The 11,189-nt window shown below is 33.0% G+C and overlaps 1 protein-coding gene across 4 annotated transcripts in view; it reads left to right on the top strand.

Moving 5' to 3' along the window:
* The first annotated feature begins 2,334 nt into the window (after positions 1-2,334).
* Positions 2,335-11,189, top strand: part of LOC118733196 (death-associated protein kinase related-like) — a 321,664-nt gene continuing 312,809 nt past the window's right edge. Inside the window, exons 1-2 of one of the 4 annotated variants that reach the window (XM_036462491.1) lie at positions 2,335-2,493; positions 3,505-3,697. In XM_036462491.1, the coding sequence (XP_036318384.1) occupies positions 3,570-3,697 (128 nt within the window). In that variant the 5' untranslated portion in view covers positions 2,335-2,493; positions 3,505-3,569. Of the gene's footprint in view, positions 3,247-3,356; positions 3,698-11,189 lie in introns of all 4 variants that reach the window. The other 3 variants (XM_036462490.1, XM_036462489.1, XM_036462488.1) reach the window with 3 other exon arrangements.

The following is an 11,189-nucleotide window of genomic DNA, read 5'->3' as shown; positions in this document are numbered from 1 at the left end:
GATTTGCAGGCTAAACTTTCATTTTCGGGATATAGGTTCTTTGGAGCAGTAGAAATATTATCGTGTACAAATTTTATATAAGTTCAACAAATATTTTAATGCGAAAAAATTAAAAAAAAATTAGCAAATTTTTTTTGTTTCCAAAATGCTCGAAAGATTTTGTTTTTGTTTTCTTTAATATAAAACTCAAGATTTTTCCTTTCATTTGGTATAGGGGAAGTATTGGTTGGTATCTTGTAAGTATGTTTATTTGATTCAAATATATGGGCATAAATAATTTTCCATACAAAAAAAAGTGAGAGAAGGAGACAAAAAGTATGTGGGTGTAGGTATTTCGGCTTTTGAATAACAGATGGCGCAATATTTATAAAAGACAAAGGTGAAGGGGAATACGTAGATGAAGAATATGATAAACATAAAAGTAAAAACAAAGATATATAAAAAGAAAAATATGAGGATGAAGATACAGATAAAAGTAAAGATGAAGATAGAGGAAGAAAGATTAAAATAAAGGTAATTATTGCGAAAAGGATATAGACAGAGACTCAATCTGGGGACTATTTCGGGATTTTAGAGATTTTCGTTATCGATATTTTTTACAAAAAATCGTTTATTTTTATTTTTTCCCCCTGTTAAAGTTTCATTTTTTCATTCACAATGCAAACTTAAAATGAAAACATCTTGCGAAAATGACCTGATCTACGACCCAAAATTATGTAAGCGTCCCAACAGTGTTATTAAACTTAATTTTTTTTATTAATATGAGTGCCGCTGAAGGTAGTTTGTGTAACAAGTACGTAACATTTCTCTTCCAGAATGATTTTTGAGTTCAAACTAAAAAAAATATCATAATTTGCGATCCCTGGTTTATTCAGAATTCATTCTGAGTGATCGCGGACTATGTCGTTATCGATATCATTATCGATAAGTATTTAGATCAATAAGTCCTTCGTAAGACAATTATCAATTCTGAAAATTATCTCGAAGTCTCTTTTCAGTCTTTCGAAGGACAATGAAGGAGGGAAATGAAAGATCTACTTATGTTTACGCAATAAGTTTTCTAAAAATTAAAATAAATTAAAAATATATATCGTTTGCTTAGAGTAAATAGTTGCAAAGTCCGCTTTGGTGTGAAAACTCATATTTTGATACAAGTGGCAACAAGTAAGTAATTGTGTTTTCTTTTCCCGTTTATATTCAATACAAGGAAAATTTGGTATGTCCAAAAGAAGCAAAATGGGACCTGACAACTTTTCAATCTAAGCTAGCGATATATATATTTTTATTTTTAAAGCAATAAAAACCAAAAATTAAATAAAAAAATTAATAGGTTTCAAAAAACTAAATGAAATTAAAAATAAAGTATTTTTTTAACAATAAAATCTACAAATTAATAACAAGAGAAAATAAGTTAGGGGGAAAAAAATATAATTTGTTCATAACAACTAAATTTCTTTTTAAAACAAAATCTGCAACTTTTATTAAAACAAGAAAAAAAAAATAAAATAAAGAAAACAAACAAAATATGTTTCTAAAAATTAGATCAAATTAAAGCAAATATTTTCCGTTTTGAAACAATAAAGTCTTAAAACTAAAATAAAAATAAATTAAACAAAAAGGATACATTAAATTGAAAACAAAGAAAAAATATATTAAACAAGTTTCTAAAAATTTAAACAATGAAAGACGAAAATTTAATAAAAAAAAGAAACCTAAACCGGGAATTATAAATGCACAGACGTTGAGTGCTATTATAAAATTCTTTTGTATAATATTAGCTGTATCATTTAATAGTTATTGAATTTTTCTTTATTTTAAAATACTAATCTAAAGTTGTATATTCTTTTATTCGTTACTTTAAAATTTTGTATCTATAAAACCCCAATAAAAATTGTTGCAGTTTCTTTTAACACCGACTATGTGGCAACGAGAATTCAGCAATTGTGCTAATGAAACACAGCTTAGTGCTACCAACAAGGCTCAAATGGCGAATTCGTTCCAATTCGCTATGGGCAGCTCAAAACATCTAAAGACGTGCTTTAGTCTCATTTGCAAATGCTTTGAGGGGCATAAATAAACGTTTTGTTACATTTCGCATTAGTTCCCAAGCCTAATCTTTGTAGAAAATTCATTTTCTTATAAATTCAGACCAATTTGCTCTTCCAATCATAAGCTGACGCTGCCACTTAGATTGAAAGTTTCCCATCGGAAAATGTCTCAATTGAAATACACACAGCAACAGATTGGCAACACCGCAGCTGCAGCTGTCAGCGAGCAGAAATGGCGCTGTTGAACATGAAGAGAAAATTGTTGAGGCATTCGAAAATCGCTCTTTGTACGGTGAAGGTGGAAAGAATGTTGAAAGCGGACGTAGCGCAAACCATGTTTTCTTAAATCTGGATTAAATTCATTATTTCCGAAATTCAAAACTTTCGATTTGGATGCAAAGTGTAGTTTGTGTGTTAATTGCAATACCGGGAACACTCTGAACTGGTGAAAATTTCAAATATTCGTGTTGTTAATTTGTGAAAACCCGCTCTGATTTCCAACTCCGTTTACCTGCTTCATCGCTCGCCCGCTCGCCTTTCGTCGCGTTGCGTTTATGAAACGAAGAAAAAAGAAAACGGTAGAAACAAAAAAATTGGTATAATTTGCAACTCCTTCGCAGCTGCAGCAACAATTACGACAACGAATTTAAACCTCGAACCATTTATTCTGTGAATTAAAATCTATTGACGAATTTTTAAAGGAAATTAAGTGAATTGTGTTTCATGTAGCTAGTAGCTAAAACTCGAAAAATGTTGAGTTGACCCACGAACATAACCAGTGCTGTAACGAACGTGCGAACAAACGAATGAAAAACGAAAGCTGTTAAAAAGAAGTTGGGGATGTAGTAGAGCAGAAAGAAGAAGTGATAAATTGAGTGCGAAATGCATAAAACGTAAATGCCTACCAACGAAAAATAGTATATGTCAAAAACAGTGAAGAAGAGCTGCAGCAGTGAAGTCAAAGAATAAAATTAACGAAAATACCAAATTTTAAACAAGTATTTGTGTTCGGAAGCAATAATCCAATGAAAAATTATGATACAATTTCTTTTAAGTGAAATTTTGCAGTGTAAATTTAAGCCATTCGAAGTTTGTGCGACTTGTGATTCATTTGCTCGCATTGAAAAATTTAAAAAGTTAGCACATCGGGCTTGCGCTGAGTGTGTAGTTCTTGGGAAGCAACTCCACAGCATCACAAGTTGGTCAATTTACATGTTTAGAAGTCTGTCTATATTTGCGACTGAGTGACAAAAATTTACTTTAAAGCAATTGTTACATAAATAGATTTATCAATACCAATTATTACAGCTCTTTTGAAAGCGTACGCGTGCGCATAACAAAAAAAGAGTTTGTTAAAATTTGTTAGCAAAAAGTGTGAAAAAGTTTGATTGGCAATTTCAAATTTATTTTCTTGGTCAGTAACTGATAGCTGCGTAGCAATTTCGCTTTTTTTTAGCTTTTAAAACTTGTTTAAAATATTCAAAAGACCAACAGATTGTAAGACAAGTAAACAGCATCAACATGTTTACCGAAGGTATTTTCCCAATTGGTGATGGCCTCTTGGACATCAACGAGGAACGACTTAAAGAACTGCTGGTTGCAGAAGATATTAACGAAATTTATGAATTGGAACAGACACCATTTGCCAGGTAAGCATGCGATTATCTATACATATAGCAAATTAAAGTGCAAGCTGCATAGGTTAGTCAAAAATTGTCAGATTTCAAATCGGTAAGCTAGATAAAAAAAAAAATGTAGGCAGTGTCTATTCACTTATCAACTTCAACTTATACCGTAGATCCAGGATAAAAGTTACCATAGATCTACGGTATACGGATATAATTATTAAAAAATTAGCCACTTAATCTTAAGAGAGCTCGTACCATATAAAAGCCATAGCAGAAAGTTTTTACTTATCTTATTAGGGGTATTCTCCGAGTCTTGCAAAGCCCTTGCACGGTGCACGGATTGCACGGTTTGCAAAGCTGTCCCATACGAAAACCGGTTTTTACCGTGCAATCCGTGCAATCTGTGCACCATGCAAGGGCTTTGCAAGACTCAGAGAATACCCCTATTATGAAACGGAATGTATAGCCGCGCTACTAACGGCGGGCTAAATTAGCTTAAATGAGGGTTAAAGCGATTGGAGCATGTTTATAGTCAAAATGAAGTCGGTTAGTTGAAGCTTATTTGACAGATGAAATTTTCTCCCACAAAATATCAGGAAAATTTAAAAGGCGTCGTCTGACGTCGTCCGCCATCATTCCACAAAATTGGTGTTATTTCATTGCTCCAAAGCATGTTATAAACCTCTGGTCCGCACCATGACTTCAACGCTAGGGTGAAAGCTTTCCGCTTCGTTAAATTTTCTCGCTTCAACAGACGAACTTTACGATCTATTTTTCCTGGTACGCTCATCTTGCAGAATCGAGGCCGTATAGTTCTCGCTGATAGGTATCAGTCGAATTCGCCTTTAACGGCTTAAAAGGATCCCTCTTGGCACGTGTTATATTTAAATTTGCAATAGCAGTAATCTAGAAGAAAGCGTTTTAAAATTAGAAGGATTTATGGTATTCCAAAAGAACTATGGGATTCCACTTCCACAAAAGACTGTAATGGGGTTATGCTTAACAAAATGCAGAATGGCTATGGAAACAAGCCGCGAATATCAGGCTGTCCCGTAAAGAACCAAATTTTGATTTGTTTTTTTTTTTTTACGCAGCTTTACAAAAAAAAAATTTTTTAGCATATTGAACCAAACCTCTATATCCCTACCTTAGTCGGCGCGCTTGAGGTCATTTGAAGGTCAAGTAGGGAAAAATTCATTGAATAAACCTGAAAATTCATATATATGCGGTTTTAGACTCGCTGAAACCGAATCCAAGATTCGTTAACCCTCATTATGTCAAGTTCGAGGTCTTTGAAGGTCAAGTAGGACAAAACATTTATTTGCATTTTTATTCAATGAATTTTTCCCTTCTTTGTCTTCAAATGAAATCGAACCTGACGCATTTGTCCCAAAAAAAAACCTATTCAAAACATTAACTATTTGTCTTAATATTTCAATATGTTTTTGAAATTCGTATCAATTTGATACGAACGATGGATGCGGGTAAAGATACAAAAATATGTTGGTACATATGTATGATCATTAAAATTTGTAATACGCAAATCGGAACTATAACATAAATACATATTTGCGCCAAGATAAACCAATTTTTATGTAATTTTTATTTCAACCCTTTTTTCATTATCCACTTTCTTTTTAACAAATTTTGTGGGTTCTTTATAAATCTCGTTACCGCCAAATTAAAATGCAGCAAAAATGTAGAAAGATATGTACAAGTCATTAATTGCGATTTTTTAATTGCTGTATCTCACCGAAGTAATCAATTGTTTTTTTTTCGCAAAACTAGGCACTTACATACATATTACTTTTATACAAACGTTCATTGCTATTTAAAGATACCGATAATAGCGGTACACTGTGGTCAGCTTTTTTAGGTACATATATATTTGTCTTCTATAACTGGTTAACTCACTAAGCTGTTTAGTTGCGTGATGTAAACACCACCACAGGTTCAATCATTAACGTCCCATCAAATTTGTAGAGAAGTCAGTCAGCTCGACAGTCAGTTGAGCAAACCGAATTGCCATAATTCTTTTCGTCGCGAATTTATTTTGCTTTGTTAGCAGTTTTTTATTCTTGTGGATCCTCTTGCTTTTCAGTAGCTATGTGGCTATTTGTACATATTTCGCTTTGTTTTTGTACCAATGCATTTGATGTTTAATATTAAAAGTCTGAGCTTTGCAGTCTCATTCTGATGAAACAATTCGACAGCTTCAGCCAATTCTCTGCCACATGTGTGTACATAAAATAAAGACCCTTTTCAGGCATGTGCCTTTAAAAATATAGAAAATATAACAAATATTGTCTGCATATGTCTTTGCGTGACAGCATTTAAGGAATATTGATGCATTTTTTATTTTTATGTCGTTTACTTAAAAATTTACGTTTTTTTCAACAACAAATCGCACGGTTCCGGAGATTTGCCCATATATGTAAATCGTTATTGTGTATTAAAATAGAAAGGCCCTAACTGCATTTCTTTACAAATACAGCACTGCTGAAAAGTCTGCGATTAATCACTAAAAATCTATTGGATTTTAAAAATAAATAACATAGCATAAAATTTGCTACATTTTTCAACAAAAACAGCCTTTGGAGGAAATTCACAGTAAAGGGACTTGATTTTCTATGGAGTTTTTTCACCACTCCATAAAGAAACCAAAATGTTACATACATATGTATGTATGTACAGTATTGGCCATATCTATAGCATCAAAACGATATTGATTGCCACTTATGCTTAGTTATTAACTTTGAAGAATTTTCAAATCAAATACAGTTCATTCTCTAAAAGAAACCTACATAAACCCAAGTTTTAAACTTTGTAAAAAATGTGACAAATTTTCACCTAAATTTCAAACTTTTTTTGTCAGAGTTAAAATTTTTTTTGGGTGCGCAGTTTTATAGCAAATTCAATGTTAGTTACAATGTGCGAGTTTCAAGTCACTAAATTTGTTTTTTTATATGGAAGAAACCCGCAACACCTTCGGCGAAAAAAATTCTAAAAAATTAACGGTGATTTTTAGCCACTGGAAACTTGCACATTGTTAGACTAAAATTGAATATGCTATAAAATTGTGCACTCAAAAAAATTCTAACACATCTGAGAAAAAAGTTTGAAATTTAGGTGAAAATTTTTTGAATTTTTTTGTAGTCTTTTACAAAGTTTAAAACTTGGGTTTATACGGGTTTTGTTAGAGAATGAACTGAGTTTTAATTGAAAATTCCTAAAAATAAATAAATAAATATGAGTGGTAAACAATACCACTTTGAAATGGGGATGCTATTGGATTGGCCAATACTGTATGTACATATGTGAGTAAGCAATTTTTTTTTCAATTGCTTTATCATGGTTTTTAATGCCGCTTCACTTCAGGAATTATGTTCGTACATTTGTACTTAACATTAAAGCGTGGTTGGCATTTTTTTTATAGGATTTTGTTTTTTTATTCCGCTTCTTGGATTTTATCTTCACAGAAACGTTGCAAAAGTCTGCTGATTTATACGGTTCTGTCATCTCCCAACTTCAGTGACTTTGTTTATAAGTAAACACAAGCTTTTATGTATGTATATATTCACTTTGGCATTCTATGCATATTTGTATTTTTATTGCAAGGCACATACAAACTCTATGGCACATACAAACTATGGTATACAGGTAAACGCATATGTTTTCTCATATGCCGAAAATGCTGAAATCAGCAGTATATAGCATTATTAACAAACACCACAACAACAATAGCTGACTGAAAGTGTTAACAAACAGGTGGTTTTCCATTGTTGGTGATTTTTTTTTTTGTTTCGTTTTCTGGTGCGCGTGTGTGCGTTCCCCTCTACAATAATTCTACAATTTTGCCTGCTTCTGATGACACGCCAAACTACATACATAGTACATATGTATATGAGGCCATGAGGGCCAGAAGAGCCTATCTACAAAAACAAAATATAGTAATATGAGAAAAAAGGATCTATAAAACATGAATGCGGTCTTTTACTAAAAAGATCATTTCACCTACGTGATGGTACATATTACAGTAACAGAAAACTAAAAGGCTGTGCCTCGGGCTATTGCCGTTTCGATGCAGTTAACTGGCCGTCTCCACAGGATAAAATTTAATGCTGCCCAGCTGTCATTTTGGTCGCTAGATATAATTTATATCAGTGGCAATATTTGTGTGGGCTTTTTATATCTTGATATAAGCATTTGTAAGATAGCTTCGAAAACGTATTTTTGCCGGATTTAATCGCTTAAAAAATTGAGAAAATAGGCTATTTTACATCCAAATACATAATTACAAATATTTTAACAGGAAACAGCTCAATTTTTGCTTTTATATTAAAATAATAATGATGTTGCAGCCACGAAGTTTTCGTGCAAATGAAAATGTAGCTGTCAAACTACCAAATTGCCGGCAATAGATGGCAAGATATAAGCTCTGATATATATTGCTCTCGAAAGGCAATGAGCGGTCTCCATTGGCAAATTATATTCTGACATATGTATCAAGATATAAACTTTATGCTGTGGAGACGAGCAGTTAGGTGCACCTCAACTTTTTTTGAAATGTCAGTTAGGCTACTCTGGCGCTCAAGGCATCATATGAACATTTTGCCGCGTTGCCTAATGGCACTAAGGCGGTTGTAGTATTTACAAGCCGTTGGAATTTTATCTGAGTGAGATAATGTGCTTACAAACTCAGACCGATTGCTTATATGTACGTGTGTATGTACTTAGGGTGGTCCAAAAATGCATGTAAAAGAGTAAAGTCGGAATTTTAATGCTCACATCCCTAGCGCTCAAAGTTTTCCATGAATTTTATATGGAGAAAAGTCAATTTTTGTGGAAATGGTATGGAATTCTTAGAAATCAATGTTTTTCGCTAAGAAAACTTTGTTTTTCTTCAGAAGACTTCCATTAATACCCAATTTTTTAATACTAGTGATTTATTATGGGCACCTCATTGCATTTTTTGGGGTTTTTAGGGGTCCTATAAAAAAAGTTAACTTTAAAAAATGGTTAAATAATCAATTGGGTAATTTTATTAGAAGTCTTCTGAAGAGAAACAAAGTTTTTCCTTCGAAAAATATAGATTTTAGAGAATTCTGTACCATTTCTACGAAAATTTGCTTTGAGCGACCTCTACACATTTTTTGCTTTCAACAAGGGTATAATTTTTTCGATATAGAACAATACTAGGGGTGAGAGCATTCAACTTTCGATTTTACTCTTTTTTGGAACACCCTAAAGCACACACATATGTATGTAATAATGTAATTTTTTTATCTGTACTTTTCGAAAGCCTATGCATTTTATTTCAAATATGGAGAAAATTACTTCAGTTTGGAGAAAAACTTTTTTTACATGGTGGTTTTCACTCCATTTGCTTGTTCATTAGTTATTTTGTGTTTTCTTAAGCTGAACTCTTTAAATTTGTAGTAGTGACTTAGAGGTCCAATTTTAAGAATTTTCTTGTGTAAATTTTCACCCTCAGTAGATATGCTTAGGAATAGAAAATAAAACGAATTATGTCGGTTGTGGTTTAACCATTAGATACAATATGGATTTATGCGCTATAGCTGAGCAAATCACATACATACATATATAATTTGATTTGTATTAATCGCTTGCCCTTTGCTGTTGACAAACATTCATAATTTGCATAAAAAATGTGCCATATGTACATATATATGTATGTATGTATGCACACTTTCTTGTCTAAATGCAATCAACCTTTTTTTTATAATTTAAATTGAAAGCAGCGTGACAGAATGTTACAAATTGCTGACAACAGGAAGTCAATGCCACTTGTGGCGAGTACTGTCAATGACGTGTGGTGGTCAACGTTGCCGAGTGGCGAGTGCGTGTCTACTCCTTGTGTCTGTGGGCATTGGTATCATATTTTCTAATTAGACCACGCTACTTAACAGTGGCTTTGACAGGTTACATTGTCCACGCTAACATCAAACCCACAGTCTATTAAGTTGTCGTTATTAAGCTTATAGAAGAAAAATCGCAAAATTGGTATGACATCATAATATTAACAAACAAATTTAGTAATACTTAAACTCTTTTTAGTTACACGTTATAGAAAAGTAGGTATGTATAGTATTGTAGATATGTATGTGGGATGTTGGTGAAACTTAATTTTGAATGCAACTAAATTTTTACAACTATTTTATTGTTTCTGTTATTAAAAGTTTTTCATTTGATAAATTGGCCCACCACTATACCATAATCTTTGTTTTGTTGGATTTTAATTTGAGATTCATTCATTTATTTTTTTGGAGGATGATTTGTTTGTTGTAACTGCCTAAAGAAATCGAAATAGTACATGGATATAGACATATGCGCAGAATGTGAAACCGACTAAATAAGCCATGTCTGTCTCTCACACAGGATAAAACGTGAAAAAATTGAAAAAAAAACGTGCAAATCAAAATCTGTTACATAAGTTTCTCAAGGAAGTTTGGTATGGAAAATTGGCGGAATCGGACGGTAACCACGCCCCCTCACGCCCCACGCCTCACGGGATTTCGAATAAAGTAACAACTACGATATTTCCGCAAATACTGAATACAAATAGTTGAAAGCTGGAATGTCAAGAAGAATTTCGGCGCAAAATAAAATTAATTTTGAAATTTCTGAAAATGGGCGTGGCACCGCCTGCTTATGTCTATATACATACATATGTGCAACTCCGTAACCGATGTATCAATTTCTAACAAACTTGGTACAGTTATAGCCCTTGGTACAAAAAAGGAAGACGTAGAAAATTTTTGAAATAGGACTAAAATAAAATCCACTTTCAGAAATACGAAACCCCTTGTATTTCAATAACTAAGGACGTTAATTTACTCCAAGTCAATGCTTACAACAATCTCTTAACTAGAAATAAGATTAAGTATTGATTTTTGGAAAATGGGCATGGCACCGCCCACTGTATATCTGTGAGCGCTTTACAAATTTCTTCCTAGTAATACAAATACATACCCTGACGGCGACGACCTTCAGACTCGACTGAGAAATTATGAAAAAAAAACTATAATCTACTTGTTTCTACTACAATTCATCGCATTATTGCCCCAAAAATTCCCTATGGACCATTTATAAAATTTGAAATATATTTCGTTAGCAACAATTGCCTCTAATTCGTTTGCAAAAATTAGCCGCATACAGCAAAAAACAAAAACAAAGAATAGCTACTAGCCAAGTACTTTAAAGTAATGGTTGACAGACGAAGATTTCGGTAACCAAAAGCGAAAACTGAAGCAGACGAAAGCAACAACATCTAAAAGAAAGTCGTTAAATGAAATTGCAGTCGCATTTAGGAGGTCCACATCACATGTACATACATATATACATAGGTACATAAATAAATTGCGACGCGCCGGTTAAAGTGAGACTATATTGGATACAAGTCCAAGCCGATAGCAGCATGAGTAGCATCGCAGTCAGCTTCTGACGCGCTGTAGCCAGACAATACTTAGTCGCAGCAGCAGCAGCAGCAGCA

Source organism: Rhagoletis pomonella, unplaced genomic scaffold, assembly GCF_013731165.1.
Source record: "Rhagoletis pomonella isolate Grant_MI unplaced genomic scaffold, Rhpom_1.0 Rhpom_scaffold_00002, whole genome shotgun sequence".
NCBI classification, from domain to species: domain Eukaryota; kingdom Metazoa; phylum Arthropoda; class Insecta; order Diptera; family Tephritidae; genus Rhagoletis; species Rhagoletis pomonella.
The sequence above is the reverse complement of the archived record's forward strand: the minus strand, read 5'-3'. Positions and strand labels throughout refer to the sequence as shown.